Source organism: Corylus avellana, chromosome 2 (assembly GCF_965113065.1).
Source record: "Corylus avellana chromosome 2, dhCorAvel1.hap1.2, whole genome shotgun sequence".
NCBI classification, from domain to species: Eukaryota; Viridiplantae; Streptophyta; class Magnoliopsida; order Fagales; family Betulaceae; genus Corylus; species Corylus avellana.
In genome coordinates, this window is record NC_142491.1 from 37137177 (window position 1) to 37159417 (window position 22241).

Below are 22241 nucleotides of genomic sequence, written 5' to 3' on the forward strand. Positions count from 1 at the left end.
CGGTCTTCATGGGAGTTTCTTCGATGGTACTTCTCAACCATTTTTTTTTTTAAATATTTTATTTAAAAAAATACGTGTCACAATATTATTAGCGCTGGCATCTCGTATTAATAGTTTAATGGTTTTCGTTCAATTACTAACAAAAAAACGCATTGAGAGAACATATTAGTAGTTTTTAGTTTTAGTCACTCTAGAGAACTTTTGCAACTGTGTCAAAATTTGCATTTTTTTCATAGATTTTAAAAGATTTACAAATGACGTGTCAGTCGTAGATCAAGTTTGTCTCCCACATCCCGATGCACCCGGGCGTAACTTTATCATGCTCTCCAAAGGACCACCACCCTTCAATTTGGAATTTGAAATGTCTCCCTCTCCAGAGAGACGTTATAAACTTTTAACCTTTTTATAATAACTCTGTCTCACAGACACAATTTAAAATTATTATTATTATTTTTTTAAAATCACTAAACCTCGCAGTCTCCATTTAATGCTTGAACTACGCACGGCCTTTCACTACACAGTAATGGTAGCTCTCACTTGTTTCTCTCTCTCTCTCTCTCTGCTCTGACTCTGACCCAAATACCTCGAATTTTTTTCTCTTAATTGCTTCTCTTGCTTCGTCTCAGAAACGCTTACCCACCACTGGAGTTTTTGGTGAATTTATAGTAGACAGAAAAAGAAAGATCCAGAGGCATAACTCATTGCTTCAAGGTGGATTTTTTTTTTTTTTTTTTTTTTCACTTTACCTATCTCTTTTGAAAAATTTATGATTTTTTGTTTCTGGGTTGTGAGATTTGTGGGTTTGGCTTGGTTGCTGCTTTTCTTACTTTGGGATAGTGTGTGTTTGCTACTTTCCTTAGCTTGATTAGATTCATTGGTTTGTGGGTGGGTGGTGTTTGGTTGATAAGAAAATGTGGGGAGCGAGGAAGGGATTGATTATATGTCAATGTCATGTTCTGATATAGATTGAACTGAGATAACTGAAATCTCTTACTCTGTCTAGATTGCTTTTGTGGTTTATTCGAATGACATAATTTTGAAAGCTCAATGCAAAATATTGCAAAATATGTTGACTTTTTCTGGTACACATATATAGATCGTGGAATTTATATTGGTATTTTTTTTTTTTTTTTTAATTTCGTTTCTCAGTCAAATCAAATAGAGGGTTCGTGCTTCATTTTCGCTTTGAAATTTGCGGTATTTGGTTGAGTGAATTAGGGGATGCATGTAGTTTAGTTAAGTCTTTGTCTATCACCATTGATTTAGAAAGCTTAGTTGCTTGAGGTTCATAGGATGTGGTATTGATTTTGAAGCAGAAATGGTTGTCTCCTGTTGGTGATAATACTGATACTTAGATTTAAAGCTAAGGGATTGTTTGCTGCATCTTATGCTTCTGTTTCATATTTCTGGAGTCCTGTTAGTAGTTTCTTTACCATAATAATAAATAGGAACAGGTAGCAATAATATCTTATGCCGATGTTTTCAGTATCTTTTTGAAGTAGTGCTTTTCTGTAGTTGGTTTGGGGTAGATGCTTGCAGGGTAGATGCTTGCTGTCTGAGTATAGCTGAGGGTGCTTGATCTACTGTCTGATTGAAGTTGCTGAGACTATAAGGAGCTTCTGTAGTTGCTTCAGATCTAGTTGTGTTTTGATGCTGTTGGCTTTAACTGCTGATTTAAGTTTTGGATTTGGGGTCTGTTTTGTATTGGGTTTTGGCTGTAGATATAGTGATTGTTAGTATATGTCTCTATTTTGCTCTAGCTGGGTTGAGGTTGTACACGGTTTTCTTGAGATATGGCTTTTATAGGTGCTGTATAGTTTGGATGTTCCTTACTGTACAGAAAAGTGTGTAGGAGACTTGTTGTTCCCTTGAGTTTCTAGCTAAAAAGAACTAGAGTGCATTGTACTCATTGTTGAGATTCGAAAGTTTTACTCATTCATAAAAAAATAAAAAAAACAGGTAGCAATAATAAGGTCAATTTTAAAATTCAAGGTCATCTGATAAAAAAAATTATCAGTATTTTAAAATATTTGTGGTCTTTGAAAAAACCTGATGCAATGTTTCCTCGCCCCTTCTCTCTCAAATAGTTAAACCTCTACATATTCAGGATTGATTCTATGAAATGTATAATTTTTTGGTATTGTTAGGACTTCGAATGTATGACTTGTTGGGTGCATGAATTGTGTTCACCTGTCAGAAAAGATTTTTTTTTTTTTTGTTTTTTTTTTTGGAGAAGTGGTTTAAGAAATCCAACTTGGTTGAGGATTAATAATTTATTTTTTGTTTGATCATATTGCAGATGGACTTAGGTTGGAGAAAGGGAATTTGTTGCTTCTCTTGCTTCTTCAGTTATAAACTTTGAAGTAGGTGGCCCCCCCTCCCCCCTCTCCTTTTGGCATTTTCTGCATGAGAAAAATGGGAGTGGAGAAAGAAGGTTTAAAAAATGGAGGAGGTTATGTAGGCAATTTCTTACACCTATTTGACTGGACTGCCAAATCTCGAAAGAAGTTATTCTCAAGCAAGTCAGATTTACCTGGTATAATTGTATTCCACGTGACCAAAATATACAATGTCAAATATCTGTGTTCCTGTTCAGATTGTAATCTTGTATATATGATTGGTATCTTTCATTTTTTTTTTTTTTTTTCATTTGGTGTAGAGCATTCCAAACAAGGAAAGAAAAGCGACGGGAACTTGCCAAGGACACGACACCATCTGGTCAGAATATGGCTACTCATTGTTTTTGTATTGAAGAACCTATTACTTAATTGGTATAATTTCATCTAAGACAGTTTTCCAATTCTCTTAATGTGCAGATAGATGAAGATGAAACTGGAGCAGGCTCAAGTATCAAAGGAAGTAGTGACTATAGTTGTGCTTCATCAGTTACAGATGAAGATGGATATGGAAGTAGGGCCCCTGGGGTAGTCGCCAGGCTCATGGGATTAGAATCCTTACCCACATCCAACTCTTCTGAGCCCTACTCTACCCCTTATTTTGACACTCAGTCTCTTCATGATGCTCATTATCACAGGAAAGATTTTGATTATCATCATGATCGTCAAATCATGTATTCTGGAAATCTGCTGAATAAGGTAGAGGGCCCTGTGCGGAACATTGTGGAGTCAAAACCCCCAAAGATGCTAAGCAGACCAATTGAGAAGTTCCAAACTGAAACTTTACCTCCTAAATCAGCTAAATCAATTCCAATTACACACCATAAACTTTTGTCCCCTATCAAGAGTCCTGGCTTCATTCCCACAAAGAATGCTGCTCACATAATGGAAGCAGCTGCGAAAATTATTGAGTCTGGACCCCGAGCTGCTGCCAAGGCCAAATTGCCTCTGGTAGGTTCTTCGTCAGTACACTTGAAAGTTCGGGATCTCAAAGAAAAAGTGGAGGCTGTGCGGGCAGTGCCTATGGTTGGGTCTTCTTCCATAAGCCTGAAAGTTCGAGACCTAAAAGAGAAAGTTGAAGGTGCTCATAAAACTTCCAGGGTTGCTGAAGCGTCTCGAAGGCCAGTTGAGTCTACTGCTGCCAAGCATCTTAACGGACAGTCTATGAACAAAAGCTGGAATGGATCCATAGATACTCCTGACATAGAAGAAGGCTCCTCTGGTTTAACGAGTAAGACAAAGTCCATTTCACTTGCAATCCAAGCAAAGGTCAATGTCCAGAGAAGGGAAGGGATAAATTCAAGTGCCAGCAGAAGTTTGGCTAGACAGAAAGAGCAGAGTGAGGTTAACATAAGCCAGCCCTTCAAGAGCCAGCCAACTATTCATAAGAATTTGCATAGGAAATCTTCTATGCATAATGCCTCTGGAGTTTTAAGGCAGAATAATCAGAAACAAAATTGCCTTATGGACAAAGACAAATTGCCTTCAAAGCCTTCTGGTTCGAACTTGCAGAGTAGAAAAGTGCTGTCTGGTGATTCATCCTTTGGGCGTCACAAAAGCTCAAATAAGTCCACTGGGAGCTCCAAACTTGGATCCAGGAAGCTGGGCTTAGAGGCAGCAGATGGTGATAAGGAAGCATATTCTAGTTCAAAGAATTTTTCTAGGAAGAAACGAACAATAGATAGGGACTTTCACTTTGAGAAAAATCAGAATGCTGATAATGTGTTGAATAACAAAAATCAGAAGCCAGTTCAATCTAAACCAGTTATGGACAGGGACTTTAGTTGGGCTCAGGATAGCAGAAAGAAAGGCATCGATGTTGTTTCTTTTACATTCACAGCGCCACTGACACGATCAATGCCTGGTTCTGACACCTCTTGTCAGGTTGCACATAAAAATAATGGTAATTGCATGGATCACCGAGGTAAAAGAGTGTTGCTTGAGTCAGATAGTATGAGATTATCGTCACTGGGATACAATGTGATAGGGGCTGATTCTTTGAGTACGCTTTTGGAGCAAAAATTAAGGGAATTAACTTATGGTGTTGCGTCTTCTCCCTGTGACTCCTTGAAAGTGGGGTCAGCTTCTAGTTCGCTGTCGATTTTTCAAGATCCAGTACCCCATGTCGATGCAGTTAGCTCCAAGCCAATGTTACATGAGAAGAGAGACCAATATGAATTTGTTACAGATAAATTTGGTGGCTATGAATCTGACTTGTCCTCCACTAATCCATCTGCCTTCAGATGGAAAAACAAGTTTCAGGTACATCAATTCTCAACAATTTTGAGAACTTTTTTTGGTATTTCTTTACCTTTGTTCAATGGGCTTGCAGATTCTTAGTGATGCTAGATACAAGTAATCTAGTATTTTTCGTTCTAGATGCTTTGATCTTTGGGTTTTATATCTGGATATTGGGCAATCAAATCTGTTATCTTTAGAAGCAGACTTATCTTTTAGAACGAAGCTGTTTGGTTGGGCCAAACCGCAATTGTTTAACCAACCACTTATAACCATCTGGTAAAGTGCATTTGTCTTGTTTTTATGGGGTCACTCTTATTGATTATTACCAAGGTTTTTGCCTGCTTAAATCCGTGCGTTTTACACTTCTGTATAATTTAAATGCAGGATGGGCATTTCAGTTTTAAGTTAACTCTTTTTAGAGTCTTGAGAGTTTTATTGTTTGGGTTGATACTCCTCCAACTTTTAGCAAACTGTGAAAGTTAAAATCCTCCCGGTGTTCCAAAATTTCGATCTTAATCGTATAGCATAATAGTCCTATTGCTTAACCAACCCTTTCATTTTCAATTTTCTGACTTGGTTATGCTAATTTAGTTTTTGTTAAAATTTGTGAACCCTTTTGAGCCATGTGGTTGGGGTTTGTTACCAATAGTTTCAATACATGCTCTAAAGATCCCTCCCTTCCCCCAATTTTCTTGCATTGTCAAAATTTAATTTTGGTGCCCATTTGTCCCATATCATCTAATGGTAGTTTACTCAAATCCAATTTCTTCAGGGAGCCGATGAGATGGATGAATGTAGCAGCAATCACACTGACGCTGGACCATTGCCCAATTGCCGACATCCTAGTCCAATCTCTATTCTAGAGCCTTCCTTTTCGACTGAAAGTTGTGACTCTTCAGTTACTACCGATAGTTACAGTGTGGAAGGTAAAAGCAGCATATCCTTTTTGATTACAGATTTAATTGTTTTATCCCCATGTAAGCATTATCATTCAGTCACAATGCTAAGCATTCACAATTACTTCCAGGAAGCAAGTTGTGTTCATCTGTTCAAGCTCAGGAAGTTCTTGGTTTGAGTTCTTCAAAGAAGTCCCATTCAGTAGAAGCTGATACAGACTTATCAGATTCGGCTTCTTCCACATCAACTGGAGCAGTGGTGGAAAAATATGCCACCAGGTCAATTTTGAGAGGTCTTGTGAGATCGACCAAGTGGGAAATAGAATATGTGAAGGAGATACTTTGTAATGTGGAATTAATGTTTAAGGACTTCTCATTAGGTCGAGCCCGTGAGATCATAAACCCTCATCTCTTCGATCAGTTGGAAAGTCGAAAAATACAATGGGAAACTGATAGTGGCGAGTCTAGGCTAAGGCGGAAGGTATTATTCGATTGTGTGAGCGAATGCCTGGACTTGAGAAGCGGACGATTTGTGGGTGGGGGATATGGAGCATGGGTGAAAGGGGTAGCAATGGTGAGAAGAAAGGAGTGGTTAGCAGAAGAAGTGTACAAGGAAATTTGTGGTTGGAGAGGGTTGGGGGATTGTATGGTTGATGAGCTTGTAGATAAAGACATGAGCAGCCAGCATGGAAGATGGCTGGACTTCCAATTAGATGCATTTGCATTGGGGGTAGAGGTTGAGGGTGAAATATTCAATTCTTTGGTTGAGGAGGTGCTTGCTGATATCTGGCAGCTTTAATATGCGTTCAAGAGTGATTACTTTTGACCACCGTTGTAAGTCTCAAAATGTTCTTTTTTCTTTTTGGGAGCATATTGTATTGTCAGAAAATCTTTATATAATTCCTCAATTTATAGCTTCTTTTACTGCATTCTGATTCATCTAGTCATATTTTTACCTTCAAAGTAACATTGCATATAGTTTATCCCTTCAACCTTAAATCAGCTTATTAAGGGTGAGTTTGAATCCACACGTGAAAGATTACTATGATATTTATTAATCAAATTATTAATTCACATGTACCAACATTACTGTGGTGCTTGTAGTCATCTTGCACACCTAACATTTTACCATCAATCAATGTGTACCTGCACATGAAGTTCCCTCTGTGAAATGAATCTATCATACCAAACCATTGAGGAAAATAACAAAAGGGTCATCTCGACCTATCATAATAAAATTGAATTCAAAGTCTTTAAATTGGCCTTTACACAAGATTTAGCCCGCACCGCACCACTTTAATGCACGTGAAAACCTAAAAAAAAGTGCTTCTAAAGAATGTCAATGACTTGGTGCTATTACTGCATTGATTACATGTAATGGGCCTAGTGACACCACTAATATCTTATTCGGCCAGGATCAGGCTTAGAACTACCGCACCATGCGGTAGCCCAAAACGTCCCAATTTGGGTCCTTTAGGGCAATAAAAAAATAATTTTTTAAAAGAAATAATATAAAATTCATTTAATATTAAAAAAATCAATAATTTAAAAAATAAAAATATTAAAAAACTAAAAAACTCTACTGCACATCATCTTCATCTTCTTCTTCTTCTCCAGCTCATTCATTTCTTTTCTTCTTCATCTCCCCCAGCTTGCACACCCTTTTTTTTTTTTTTTTTTTTTTTTTTTTTCACTACCATTTACCCTTTTTTTTAAGGCAAGCATAATTTTCCATGCTTCATCCATGGAAAATGACAAAAGCATATAAAATTAATTTTTAGGGGAAAGTCCACATAACCCCCTCAAACTACCACTCAATTGCCAATGTCTCCCCCAAACTTTCAATTATGACAATGTCCCCCCCCCAAACTATCAAAAATTGTCAATGTTCCTCCCAATGACAAAATTACCCTTAGTAAAATATAAACAAAAATACTAAAACTTCTAGAAAAAACCTAAAACTAACCAAAAAAAAAAATCCAAACTTGGCCAATTTTTTCTTTTCTAAAATCAATTTTATAAGAAAAAAATTAAAAAAATTTCGATTTTTTTTTTATATATAAAAATTGAAAATTTTCGTTATTTTATTTTATTCTTGTTTTATAATTTTATTTCAATAAAAATTTACGTTTAAAAAAATAAAATTTTCGCTTAATAAAATGAAATTTTTTGTTTAAAAAAATATTATTTTTAAATTAAAATTTTTCGTTTTTAAAAAAAAAAAATCATTTTTTTTAATTTATAGGGATATTTTTGTCTTATTGAAAAATTTATAGGGGCATTTTTATCTTATTGCTAGCTTTAGGGGGGACATTGACAATGTTTTGGTAGTTTGGAGGGGACATTGTCACAATTGAAAGTTTAGGGGGGGGGGGACATTGTCAATTGAGTGGTAGTTTGAGGAGGGTATGTGGACTTTACCCTAATTTTTATATAAAACAACCATGGATGGACCATTTTTTTTTTTTAATCCTTAAAGAAAAAAGTGTGAGAGTTGGGGGAGATGAAGAAGAAGAAGAGGAGGTGAAGATGGAGAAGTGTTTTCTCTGATACGAAGCTCTAGGGAAAGTTTTTTGCTCTGATACAAAAGCATATAAAACTATCCCAGGCCAATTGCCCAGAAATCAAACAAGAGCAGGACCCAATAAAACTCACAATCTTTCCAAAACCGACATTTTCTTTCCATTCCCCAACATTTTCTCAGTAACCAAACCGATTATCCACCAACTCAAGCTAAATCCAGAAAATCAATGGAAAAGAAACCTCCAAATTCAATACCCATATGAAATAGGACCCAAAATTTATACCAATTGAAATGGAGTTTTGAGTTTAGAGGCCTTCGGGCTCCGGCAATGGTTCACCGGAGTACGCCTGCCCACGCCGCCACCTCGTCCTCTCGATTCACTCTCCCTCTCTCCGCCTCTTTCTCTCTCCCTGAAATCTGTTTCTGGTTCTCCTTTTTTTTTTTTCGTAGTTTTTTAATTATTATTGTTTTATAATTTTTAAATTTTAATGAATTTTATATTATTTGTATTTTAAATCTAATTTTTTAAAGTGGAAAACGGTACCGTTTTCCACTAACCGCAAACTACCGCATAATATCTAGTGGAAACTTCACTTAACTTTTCTAAACTTCCATCACTTTTGCAAATACCTTTCCAAAGCTCAAAAACTCTCAATTTAGTATTCGAACTTTCAATTTTTTTTGCAATTTCACACCTCCATTAGGTTTTTCTGTTAAATCCTAACGGAATGATGTCAAAATTACCAAAATAACCTCTCTCTTTTTTTTCTTAAAAAATTACAAAAATTCAGATGTTGGTAAGTATTTAATGGAATTGGCAAAAATACCTACACATGAATCTTTGCAATTTCTTATTTTATTTTATTTATAAAAAAGGCGTATTTTGAAAATATTGACAAGGTTTAAGGGGAAAACTGTAACATTCCCAGCCCGTTAAGGCTGAGTTTGCCACTTTTCTTCTTTTACAACAAAAGTTCTTGCAAAGATCTATAAGGTCTATCAGAGTACTTGATTTTAAAGGATACGAAAAATGTATAAAACATTATTCAAGAGATTTTATTACAAGCGAAATTAGAAAACATTAAACTTTAGTTGCGGAATATCATATCATTACAATAACTTATATGAAAAGACTTTGAAAATTAATAATTATTCTCACCCCATTCCGGCCTCCTATTCCAGCATCCTTTCTACCTGAAAACAAGAAATAAAACTGAATGAGCCCAAAGGGGGCCCAGCAAGTAAAATCCACAACCATAAATAGTTTTACTCCTTGTTCTCAGTTTTGAAAATCATTTTCGCAAATAAATATAATTCTAGCCATAATAATATCTGTATGTACGGTTGCATCTCCCGTAACATATACATACTATTACATCTAGTAATAGATCATCGTTGTAAATCATCTTTATAAATCATCATCATAATGCATCATTATAAATAATCTTTGTAAATCATCTTAGCATATCTTCGTTGAAAATATAGTATCATTTTCTCATAATAAGGCCCATGTACACTATTACCCCTGTGTACGAGGGTTGCGGGTCCTTGTGACCATGGCACTGAACTGTGGCCACAGCCATGCCCGACCGTCAATTAACTCTTTCTTGGTGCACTCAACGGTCTAGTTGATGGAATACCACCTTCTGGCATAGCCTCCTTCAGTGGTTTCGCCTCCATCCGAGTATCGGTACCGAACTCTCATCTTATCTTATCTTGGGGCCAAAAATACTCTCCTCCATACATGTGCCCTCATTTCATAAACATTTATCTCATCTCTTGTACTTTTCTTTGTACTTCTTTTGATGCATCTTAGGGCAACATGTAGGAGGGTTTATCATCATTTTTCTTTCTTATAATCATCATCATTTCTCAACTTTCTTTTCTTAAAATGGAAACTTTTCCAAATATAAACTTGTTGTGCTTAAAAAAGCCTTTAAGAAATATAAACTTTCTAAATAATTCTTTTAGAAATCCTTCATGCATGCAACATAACTTCATAATACGTAAATAAAATAATCATTTACAATTTACTAAAGAATGAATAAATAGCATGACATGAAGTAATTTTAGAAGGGGTAGTGAATTTACTTACCTCTAGACTGAAGTTAAAAGTGGTATGAAGGAATCCAGTTGCTCCAATAACACCACTAGTATATCTTTTGAAACTACTTTCTAAAGTCCGCTATCTCTTGTGTTCTTTCTTTCTTGTAGCGCTTGGTCTCGCCCTTTCTCTCTCTGTTCTGAGTAAACACTCTTAGAAAGAAGAAAGACCGAGTAAAAAGCGGAAGAAGGAAGAATATATGCAAGAGATGGGAGAGGAGATGAGTGGTGAAAATTCTGAAGGAGAAGAGCTCTATTTATAGGAGAAAATCAAACACTATTCTTCCGTCAATTTACAATTATACCCTCATTTTACTATTTCACCAACCCTATACTATTTCACCAACCCTATACTATTCTACCTTCAATTTACAATTATACCCTCATTCTATCTTCAATTTACAATTATATCCTCATTTTACTATTTCACCAACCCTATACTATTTCACCAACCCTATACTATTTCACCAACCCTATACTATTCTACCTTCAATTTACAATTATGCCCTCATTCTATCTTCAATTTACAATTATACCCTCATTTTACTATTTCACCAACCCTATACTATTCTACCTTCAATTTACAATTATACCCTCATTCTATCTTCAATTTACAATTATACCCTCATTTTACTATTTCACCAATTACCATTCTCTAATTACCACTCTCATAAATTTCCCAAGAATTAAAATCCTTAGCTACAATGGATATTAAAATAACATCATTATCAAAATAATCTATTTAAATAGCTTTGAAAATTCTGGGACACTACAAAAACGTAATTGAGGGATAACATTGCAAAAAATTAGAAGTTCGATACAATAAATTGAGAGCTTTTGAACTTTGAGGGGTAATTGCAAAAATTGTGGAAGTTCAGGTAGTTAAGTAAAGTTTTCACTAGCATTTAATTAGATGACCTATGTAGGCCCATTTACAGAAAAATTCTAACATCTCGTGCTTTAAGCATTGGAAGTTACTGCTTGCATTGTGAAAGAAACAAATAAGAAGAGGTTAATTTTGTTATATAATAATGTGGATTTTTTTAATAGTCGGGCTATCCAAGGCTTTGCCCTAATTAGATCCCTTGGACACTATGCAAAGTGCCCCTCCAAATTAGTCGGGTAAAGTTTAAGCTTTCGCATGCGGGCGTAGCTCCAAAATATTGTTTACACTCAAGAAAGGTCAAATCTTAGGCTTGAGCTTCCATGAGGCACCATGGTTAAGTGACTTACCACTTGAATCAATTAAGCAATTCTAATTTGTGGACGACTTGCAATAAGTGAAGTCAATTTGTTTGATGCTTCCAACCCCTTAATCATGATCAACAAATTCTATGATCTTAATCGACTGTGGCATGAACTTTGGGACCAAGTTTTGGGAGACAAGCATCAAGGCCTTAAACATCCTATCAAGAGATATAGAGATTGTGAATTTCTAGGTAAAGCTGGTGACACCCATGTCCTCTTGGGGTAAGGTGAACTAATCAAGTAAGACGATGAAGGATGATCAAGTTGGGAGAAAAATAAATGGGTAATGGGCTTAGAATGAGGTTTCGAGGAATGAAGACGGTGGTGAAAATTAGTATTTAAGTAATGCTACATAACACATAAATATCTTACAAAGTTGATGTGGCAATGGTTGATTCAAGGGCTATTAGACCTTGTCACTTCAGTTTTGTAGGATATTTGTTGAATGTTTATAAAGTATATATCATTACCTATATAGTATTATAAGTTCTGATTTCTGATATGCACCTAATATGAGATCTCGAATCCATGATTAACACCGATCCCTCTTATGTTGACCTATATTAGAATTCAAAGTTCATACTCTGGATTTTTTGTTTCTGTTTGACTTTTATTTTTATATTTTATTTTCTCTAGAGATAAAAGCATGATCTTATTAATTTGACTTGATACTTAGCCTTGCAGATGTTGCCACCTAGCCTACAATCGTTGCTCCACATCCCAAACCTGACGAAAGACTTCAAGCTCCAACTCGATCTAGTACTTACTAGCATGTAAAACAAATAAATGTTTTACACCTGAAAATGTAGCAACTACGTAAGTCTATGACTTAGTAAGTAAACATTATACAGAGTAAACTATGAAATAAGCCATTAAGATAAACTTAAAATGATACTATAAAAAACCTGCCTTTTATTGACGTGTCTAATTAGACACGTCAAAAAAAATATTTTTAACGTGTTAATGTAACACGTCAAAACTTTTTGACGTGCCATTTTAACACATCAAAAGTTTTTGACGTGTTAGTATGACACATCAAAAGTTTTTGACGTATTCTTTTGACACGTCAAAAGTTTTTGACGTGTCATTTCTAACATGTCAAAAAGTTTTGACATGTTAAAATGACGCGTCAAAAATTACAATTAATTATAATTATAATTATGTATTAACTGGTATAAAGAATATGTATTAAAAAAATAATGTAGTGAATTAATTTTAATTGGCATGAAAAATTAATTTTAATTGGATAGAAAAATTAATTTTATCATATTAGTATAAATTAATTGATATATACGTATATATCACATGCATGCCAATTAGCTAGTATCATAATCATACTATTGTACCATTAATATTATCACATGAATATGAATCAAACATTTCATTAATATGATATGATATGATATTATCATGCATAAATCATTCTAGTAATATTAATGTGATAGCCATATTAATTTTTACAAAATATATAGGACATACATAATACATTTATTTTATAAGATCCGCAAACCCCACATGAACTCGGCCAACACAAAATACAATGTTCGATGAGTGGATTATTGAGCCCTCACGAAAAAATGAATTTTATTATATGTACATCTAGAATATTAATTTATTTATTCTCTAATTAGTTTTAAGTATATTGTATGGATAATGTGTGCAAAAACCAGCACGTCAGAAATTATTTCTGCTCAATAATTTGTTTTTTTTTTTTTGTTTTTGTTTTTTTTTTTTTTTAAATCTAAATAGTTTTTGACGTGCTGGTTTTGGCATGTCAGAAATTATTTCTGCTCAATAATTTTTTTTTAAAAAAATCTAAATAGTTTTTGACGTGCTGGTTTTGGCACGTCAGAAATTATTTCTGCTCAATAATTTTTTTTTTTTTTTAAAAAAAATCTAAATAGTTTTTGACGTGCTGGTTTTGGCATGCCAAAAATTTCTAACGTGCCAAAACCAGCACGTCAGAAATTATTTCTGCTCAATAATTTTTTTTTCATTTTTTTTTTCACAATAAATCCTTTGTAACCACAAAGGTTTGTACTAACTAGAGATATATGATTGCACTTCTCGTTGCCACGAACCATAAGACAAAAAGAAAGATATAATGGCAAGTATGCCAGAAAGAGCTTAGCTAGCTCCCTTGGTTTCGTCTTCGTCATTTTCTCTTTTTTTTCTTGTAATCTGAATAGTTTTTGACGTGTTGGTTTTGGCACGTCAGAAATTATTTCAGCTCCAAATTTTTTTTTTTTTTTTTTAAATCTAGTTTATTTCTGACATGCTAAAACCAGCATGTCAGAAATTATTTATACTCAAAAAATTTTTTTATTCTCCATGCAGTAGTATAGGAAAAAAAAAAAAAAAAAATTTTTTGACATGCTAAAACTAGCATGTCAGAAATTTCTGACGTGTTAAATGTTGGCACGTCACTAAAAAAAAAAAAGAGCGAAATTTTTAACTTTTTCCCTTTTTTTCCCTATCTTCTTTCCCTCTGCTTTTCCCTTTATAATTCTTTTCTTTGGTCCTTTTTCTTTTATTTCCAGACTCAGCTCTCTCTCTCTCCTCTTTCAATCTCCCTAGCCTCTTCTCTCTACAGCAGATGCAGCCGCCCAGCTCCCTCTAGAGGGAAGAAGAAAAAGGAGAAAAAGAAGAGGAAGAAGAAGAAAAAGAAAAGGAGAAGAGACGCAGATCTGCAAAAAAAAAAAAAAAAAAAATGGAGAAGAGAAGAAGAAGAATAGAAGATATATAAGAAGATAAGAAGATAAGAATATTTTTTGGGTTTTTGAAAATTTGTTGAGTTTCACGTTTGGGTTTTTGATTTTTCAAGTTGATTTTTTTATTTGGTTTTTGATTTTTTGAAGATTTTTTGGGTTTGAGTTTTTGAAAATGGAGGAAAGAAGAGAGAGTGAGAAAATGGAGAAAAGAAGAGAGGGAGAGAGCTTGGGGGGGGCGGGGGGGAGTAACGAAAATGGAGAAAAGAAGAGAAAATGAAGAAAAGTAGAGAGGGGGAGAGAGTTGGGGGAGAGTTGGGCCATGGGGGAGAAAATGGAGAAAAGAAGAGAGGGAGAGAGCTGGGGGAGAAACATGGTCGGGTGAAAATATATATATATATTTGATGTGTCAAACGGAGTGACACGTCAAAAAGGATTGCAAAATTTTTTGACGTGGCACTGTAGACACATCAAAAATCTGAAATTTTTGATACCCCCCGTTTTAACCGTTAAGAAATGCCAAAAGGGGTTTTTGACGTGTCAATACCATTGACACGTCAAAAACTCCTAGTTAAAAATTCTCAGCATTTTTGTAGTGTGACTTTTCATCATACCATGTCCCTTTAGAAGGTTTTCACAAAATGTTTTAAAGTTTGATGGAGATTACAAAGTGAAAATTTTTATAAAATAGGGCATGATTCATGATAATTTTAGTTCGAGGTATAAAATCATTTGAATTTAAAACACAACAATTTTACACATTTCATTTTCATTATCACCACAACCTCATATCATCACATCATATTCTCATTTTATCACATCAACGTACCTGTATATTAACCCCCATAGGGTAGAGGTGATCTTATCATATATGAACTCTATTATAGGTGATCTGTAACATATTAGTACACGAGGCACATTAACCCTTGTACAGTTGAGGTAGCATGTAACACTCTGATCCCATATTAGGAAGATGAGTTGTCCACATAGAGTTAGTGGTTTATAGAAAGATATTTATGTATGTTAAGTCTCACATTACTTACTTACTTGGTGAAACTGGGCTTTATAAGTGATTTTAAAAAAATTTCAAATTGACTAGTCATTTTGAGGTAATAGTACAGATGTGACTAACGCTTTTCACTGAGTCCTTACAAATGGTGTTAGAACCAACTAGTAACACCATGTGGTATTGGATCATTACATGACATGGCTCTAACAAGGACGTCAGAGGTTTTAAGGGGGGAGATTTTGTAACACCACCGTCCTACACTAGAAAGATGAGAAGTAGCCTACATACAATGGGTAGTTTATAAAGATAGTTATGAATGCTAAGTCTCATATTGCTTAGTTTCTAAGTGAAACTGTACTTTATAAATGATTTTACAGAAGTTCCAAAGTAACTAGTGCTTATAGGGTGATAACGTAGATGTGGCTACCGCTTTTTCCTAAGTCATTACAAATGATATAAGAGTCACCTAGTAATGTCATGTGGTATTGTAAGCAATGCATAGCGTGGCCCTAACGAGGATGTCAAGAGTTTAAGGAGGGGAATTTGTAACACCTCAGTCCCATATTGAGATGAGTTTCCCACATAGAATTGGTGGTTTATAGAAAGATACTCATGTATGCTAAGTTCCACATTACTTATTTACTAAGTGAAACTAGGCTTTATAAGTGATTATAGGAAAACTCCAAATTGACTAGTTCTTTTGGGGTAATAGAGCAAATGTGGCTACTACTTTTTCTTGGGTTGTTACAAATGATATTAGAGCCACCTAGTAATGTTATGTGGTACTGGAGCACCGTATGACGTAGCCCTGAAGAAGGTGTCAGAGGTTTAAGGGAGGAGTTTTGTAACACCTTGGTCCCACATTGGGAAGATGAGGAGTAATCCACATAAAGTGCGGTTTATAAAAATAGTCATGAGTGCTAAGTTTCACATTGCTTAGTTTTTATGTGAAACTGGGCTTTTATAATTGATTCTACTGAAGCTCCAAATTGACTAGTCATTTTGGGGTGATAACGCATATGTAACTAGTATTTTTCTCTCAGTTGTTACATGAGGAGTTCCACGTATGAAGAGTTTATTGATGAGGAATTCAAAGAAAACGAGTTTGTTGATGCCAAATTTCAAGAAAATGAGTTTGTTGATGGGGAGTTCCAACATAAAGAAGATATTCCCTCTCGCTAGTTTGTTGATTAGAATTCTAAACCAAATTATGATGTCGATGTTGATGATGAAGAACTTGTGGCAAGTTTTTCATCATATGATCAAGAAAATCAGTTGGATGAGGCAAGTCTCCTGGATAATATAAAAAATTTTGTTGATGAGAGTACTCTACTTGAGTTTGATGAAAGCCCTAAAATTGAAGAGTTTGATTTGGATGTTGAAGAATCAGGTTTTATAGATTTTCTTGGAATTGAAAATATTGTGTCAAATTCTCCTAACCATGATCTTGATGAATTTAATACGGCAGAGGAGAATCTTATGTTTAAACAAACAAAAATAATTGATCATTTATGGGAGATTTTCATGACGCATGAAGGGAAGGAGGTAAATGAAAGGCGTATGAAAATTGAACTATCTCAATATAGTAAGAAGAGTTTTTAGGTTGATTATCGCAATTTTGTGGTAATTTGGAAAGCATTATTTCTTGTGGGATGTTCTATTGTTTTGCTTTAGAAGCGAAAGAGATGAAAGAGATTGGTTGGTCATTCAAGGACCATAGGAATTCAAGGACAAATTCTCCCCAACTAGGGGAGAATGATGCAATGTGGTTTCCAATAATGCCTGATTTAATTAAAATGTCATATCTCAAGATTCTGGCATTAGATGGAGGAAAGCTTGGTGGTCATTGGAAAGATGATTCAAAGGCCTAAAATCATGTTTCATGAAGTTTTGCTAATTCCAATATTTACTGGGTCAAAATAAATTGCGAAGAGGAGAATAAAAGGCTAACAAAAGTTGTTGTTCCTTTACAAGTTCAGTTCGAATTGAACTTAAAAAGAGATGATTAAGGAAAATTCCAATAAGAAGTGTTCCAAGTTTAGTTCAAACTGAACTTATGACGAGCTGAAATATTTTTACTAGTTTGAAGTGGTAAGTGTCTCAGTTTAAGCTAATTGTGGTAAATTTGTGTAACCTCCTTAATTTAGTATTCTATTAGGTTTAGGGTCTTGTTTACAATAAATACATGTTATGGGTGACTTAAGAACAAAGATTTTATGTTATTTTGATTGATTCTCTTTCTATCCTAGCTTGAATTCTTGTAAGAATCTTGATTTTGAGAAGAGTTATTCTCATATTGTTTGTCTTTGTGAATCCGCAATCGCATTTAGTTGGTAGCAGATCCCATCAACTTTCCTACCATGGCACAAAAAAAACGCGATGGAGGAAACAAATATGTAAGCCTTGGTGTTGTGCATGAGTGCGGAGAGACATCTCGTGATGAACAACTAGCGGTTTGTTGGCAACACGTAGAGGAGCAGTTTGGTGTGGGACATAGGCAATTTGAAGAGCAAATCAGACACTTATGCGATCAACTTGCCACCATGGGAAGCCCAAACAGTTATCACCAAAAACTAAACCTGTGTTATGCGGAGGAAGATGAGAATGACATTGAGAGTGAACCTGTCAACTTGTTTGCGGGGCATGAAGTGCGGAGGGAGAACCTTGTAGCACAAGCTCAAGCTAATTGGTGAGAAACAGGATTCAAGCTCAACATCCTTGGAGGGCATTTGTGTAAATGTTATTTTTGTCATAAATGAATAGTTATTCCACTACTTTTTTAGAGGAATAGCTATTCCTCATTTTAAGGAATAGTTATTCATGTGACTAAAAAATTTACCAAACTATGGAATAATTATTCCATTTCTTGCGTTTAATCTTTGTATCGAAAGCACCCTTAGGCTTACCACATTTTCATGCATTGTCCTATATATTAATTAGCAGTTTGGAAGTGCATGCTTTTATTATTTATACAAAGAAACAAGTTCATATATATTCAACCCCATGGCCGGGTTAGTTCATTGGCTAGAGACTACGCTTTATAAAGCGAAGGTCACTAGTTTGAATCTCCCATTAAGGCCACTTACTTATTAAAAAATAATAATAGTTTCATATCCAACTGCATGCTACAATTAAAATAATCTTTCTTCCACATTTTTTTTTATTTTTTTGTGTGTGGCCTAATGACACTATTCTTCCTCAATCTTTTCAGCTCCCCATAAACGAGAAAAGGTGTTGTCTCCTTCATTCCATAATTCCCATTGATGATGACATTCAACACCACCATTAACCCAATTCCAATCAAGCCATTCATCATCAAAGACCGAAGTAATTGATGAAGAGCAATTGTGCAACTCCCCATCTGCTGCATTCGAGCTCAAACTACTGCTCTCCCTTTCACTTGCTGTCTCTTTCTCTGTTCCCACGGCCTCATTAACACCCACGACCCCATTACCACTTGGATTCACCACCCGACCATCAAGAATATAGCTGAGTCGCATCATTTCACCATCTAGCCAGTCATATGGTCCCATCGACTCATTCTCTCTCTTCTCTGTGGGACATAAAACAACTGCACTGCTGGCACTCTCTTTATTAGGGCATAACCCTACACTTTTGCCCTCATCACAAGCCCCAAACATCCTCATTGTATTGTCTAGACAAGAGCCAGGTAGACGTTCTTTTTCTTTGGATGTTGAAGGTTCAACAACGTCACTTGTGGTGGTGCTCTCAGGATTTAATGAGGACATGAATTCGACGACAATATTTGAGGTTGTCTTCTTTTGCCTTTTCATCGCTGGTCTTCTCACTCCACCACGTCCGCCGCCTCTTCGCTTGCGTTGATCAGCAGCCACCGTGATAACGGAGGCCGGCAACGGTGCTTCATTTTCAGCCCTGATGAAGTTGTAAAGCTTTCTGCTTAAGTGAGTGTTCCAGTAGTTCTTTATCTCATTATCAGTTCTTCCTGGTAAATGCGCAGCTATCAAAGACCATCTGCAACAATATTATTCAAATCCAATCATATCAAGAAAAGAAAGGGAGAAATGCTAAATACTACACACCCCATCACACTCTAATCACCCCATCGATCCTACTTTGATCTTATTGGACTGATGCAACACTGCCTTTCAGCCGTTGGATTAGCTATTAAAAAATAAAAATTCAAAGGCCGATGGGTACAACCACATTAGGCTAGTAATGGGATGGGAGCAAGACGAGAATGTAGTATGTATAGTATTACTCAGAGAAAAGATAAATGTTATATATCACATTTTTATCTCTCAATGCTAGCTAACGTGACAGTCTCAACAAATTCTTATAATTTTTTTTTTTTTTTAAATAATGTCTGATCCAAAAGTTTGTTGGGACTTGTAAGGCGGAACCCTCAAAATTATGGGTCCACTCCTATAGCTTTCTCTTTCATTTGAGTATTTTTGGTGGAAATATATATATATAGGTGCCTCCAAATTTTTACTTACCCTTACGTGGCAGCAGCAACTTAAGTTTCTTTTTTCATCCTGACCCGAAATCATAAAATCTCCCTCAACCCACTTCAATTAAACTGAACGTTAATAAAATTTTTTGCTATTTTCATAATTTGTATAATCTTTACCCTTAAATGTAAAATAAATAAATAAACTATAGATTGAACAACTATGAAGTTAAATATTATTCGAAAAAAAAAAAAAAAAACATTATCAAAATACAATTGCATATACCCTAAAAGAAAGTATTCAAGAATTAAGTATGTTTGGATTTGTGATTTTAATGAAATACGTGATTTTAAAAAATATAATTAAGTGTTTAATAAAATTACAGTTTAATTTTTAAAATTATATATATATTTAAATGCAATTTCAAACAATATATTTTAATTTATGAAATAGCAGTGCATTTAACGTTGCCTTCCCCCATTAATTAGTCATAGCGAAATGACCTGTGCACCAAAGAATTGTCTGCCGTAGCCATTAATTAAAAGCGTACAGCATATATGTTAGTGGTCCATGGAGAGCCTAAATAACGAATTTTCGGGTCCTCTAAGTTTTGGGCAGCCCCAAGATCCTAGGGTTAGGTAAGCGCAAGAGAAGGTATTCATATATGGCGCACCTTGAGCATAGGGGGCAGTTGAATGACAATTGATGCATTTTCTTTTTCTTTTTTTCTTTTTTTTTTTTAAAAAAAAGATTGAGGTCGCGTGTAATTCTTGTGGTATTATATATACTTGGTTAAATGAAGCGTTAAATCTCGTCTCACCGACACCCTAGTACTGCCACACTATCACTATTAGTCTCTCTTCACCACCACCTTTTTAGTTTTTTTGGAGGGCTGAATCACTGTAGTGGCCATAAGGGTGCTTTTGCCACCCCTAAAGGATGGTCAAACTATCCCTTTGGTTAGTTAGGGGTGGAGTGGTTCGGCCACCCACAACTGAATCTTTCATATAGTTTTTGAAATGGTTTCGCCACCTTCAAAGCAGCTAAATGAGTTGTCGGCCACTCTCTATCAAGGGTAGAACCACACTTATATAAACTTCCCCACCAAAAAAAAAAAAAAAAAATTAATTAATTAATCATCTAAATTATATGTATTTTATGAGTTAGAGATCCTCTAAAATTAATTTATTAATTACCTCCAAAAAGTTTTTTTTTTCTTTTTTCTTTTTTTTTTCTTAAAAAAAATTTGCTCCACCTAAAATTTTAGGTCCGGTTGTGCCCTAAGTGGTGGTGGTGGTGAGAGACTGGTAGTAATGGTGCAGAAGTGAGAATGGGAGCTATTATTGAAAAGAGAAAGCGTAATAGAATTTGAGCCATGCATTCAAAATGAACTGCTTATATTAGAGCTATATATTGCACATTCGTAGGTATGAAATGTATTAACTTGACATTTAATTTTTTATTTATTTTAAAAAAAGAACGAAAAAGGACTCAAGAAAGAAAGATGGTTCCCTGTGCACGTGTGTCCATGCTCTTGCATGAGCTGTGTACGTAATTCGGAAAAAGATAAATAAAATGCAGAGAATTGGTCCTATAATTAGCCTATTCGTTTAAAATGCAGATTCTTTATGAAATTGTTTTATTAAAACTTTGTTTGAGGAGAGATCTTTGAATTATACAGAAGGTTGATAAAGTGAAATTCATAATATCCAGTAAGTTCAGTCCTATTTTATTTTTAATGAGTAGTTTAATCAGCTAGAAATCACGCCTCATGAAGCAAATGTTACTAGTTTGAATTCTCTTCCTCCCTTTCCCTTTCACTAGTATGATTGGTATATGTATATACATATGGTTTGAGGAGGAAAACAAGTGTATAGATATGAACGTACCTATTACCCAAAGCACTATGCAAATTAACAATGGTCTGTTCCTCTTCAGCCGTGATGTTTCCTCTCTTCAAGTCTTCCCTCAGATAATTTATCCACCTCAGTCTGCAGCTCTTCCCACACCTTAACAAACCTTCAAACCACCATCCACAAAGTAAATTAAACAATATTTTAAGACCGTTTAAAGCTCGATCTCCCTCAACACGAGTCGGGTAAAGCTAATTTACTCCGAACATGCATCCCCGGGTATTAAAAGAAAGAAAGAAAGAAAGAAAGAAAATTAAAAAAGGAAGAAGAATACCAGCATTCTTGGGCAAAGTCCTCCAAGAGCCTTCACCTTTGGCATGGATGTAGTTGGTCAAGATTTCATCTTCTTCAGCCGTCCATCTCCCTCTCTTCAACCCCAACTTTTCACAACAAGGTGCTCTCCCCATCTCTATGGAGTTCTACTCGAAGAGAAAGGAGAGTACTGTGGAGTATACAAGCTGCTCGATCTCCCCATCTCTATAACGTTATATCATATATATATTTATGCAGGGGAGACAAAGGTGATGGTGATGTATGAGCGGTGACTAAATTTTGTGTCCCCTCCCTACGGTTTAATTAATATATAAGGCCACTTAAATTGCGGCAGTTTTAAATAAGGGTTAAATATCTTTCGGCTCCACCTGGTTTCAACCCTTGTGGGTTAACAATTTTATTTTTTGCTCTTTCGGTTTCAATTCGTATTATAAATGGTCATGAGTAATGGATAAAAACTGAAATAGTATTTCCGCCAATCTGCCATCTAAAATTTG

The 22241-nt window shown here is 35.1% G+C and overlaps 2 protein-coding genes across 2 annotated transcripts; one reads left to right on the forward strand and one right to left on the reverse strand.

The window, feature by feature from the left end:
- The first annotated feature begins 536 nt into the window (after positions 1-536).
- On the forward strand, positions 537-6445 carry LOC132167903 (uncharacterized). The gene is made up of 6 exons (XM_059578944.2): positions 537-711; positions 2300-2536; positions 2660-2718; positions 2817-4658; positions 5410-5563; positions 5665-6445. Exons 2-6 carry the CDS (start codon positions 2407-2409, stop codon positions 6330-6332), a joined length of 2853 nt encoding a protein of 950 aa, XP_059434927.2. The 5' UTR covers positions 537-711; positions 2300-2406; the 3' UTR covers positions 6333-6445.
- An 11670-nt stretch (positions 6446-18115) lies between these two features.
- On the reverse strand, positions 18116-21923 carry MYB111 (myb domain protein 111). The gene is made up of 3 exons (XM_059574162.1): positions 21746-21923; positions 21448-21577; positions 18116-19118 (listed from the first exon to the last, which is right to left on the reverse strand). Exons 1-3 carry the CDS (start codon positions 21876-21878, stop codon positions 18314-18316), a joined length of 1068 nt encoding a protein of 355 aa, XP_059430145.1. The 5' UTR covers positions 21879-21923; the 3' UTR covers positions 18116-18313.
- Between the last annotated feature and the right edge of the window lie 318 nt (positions 21924-22241).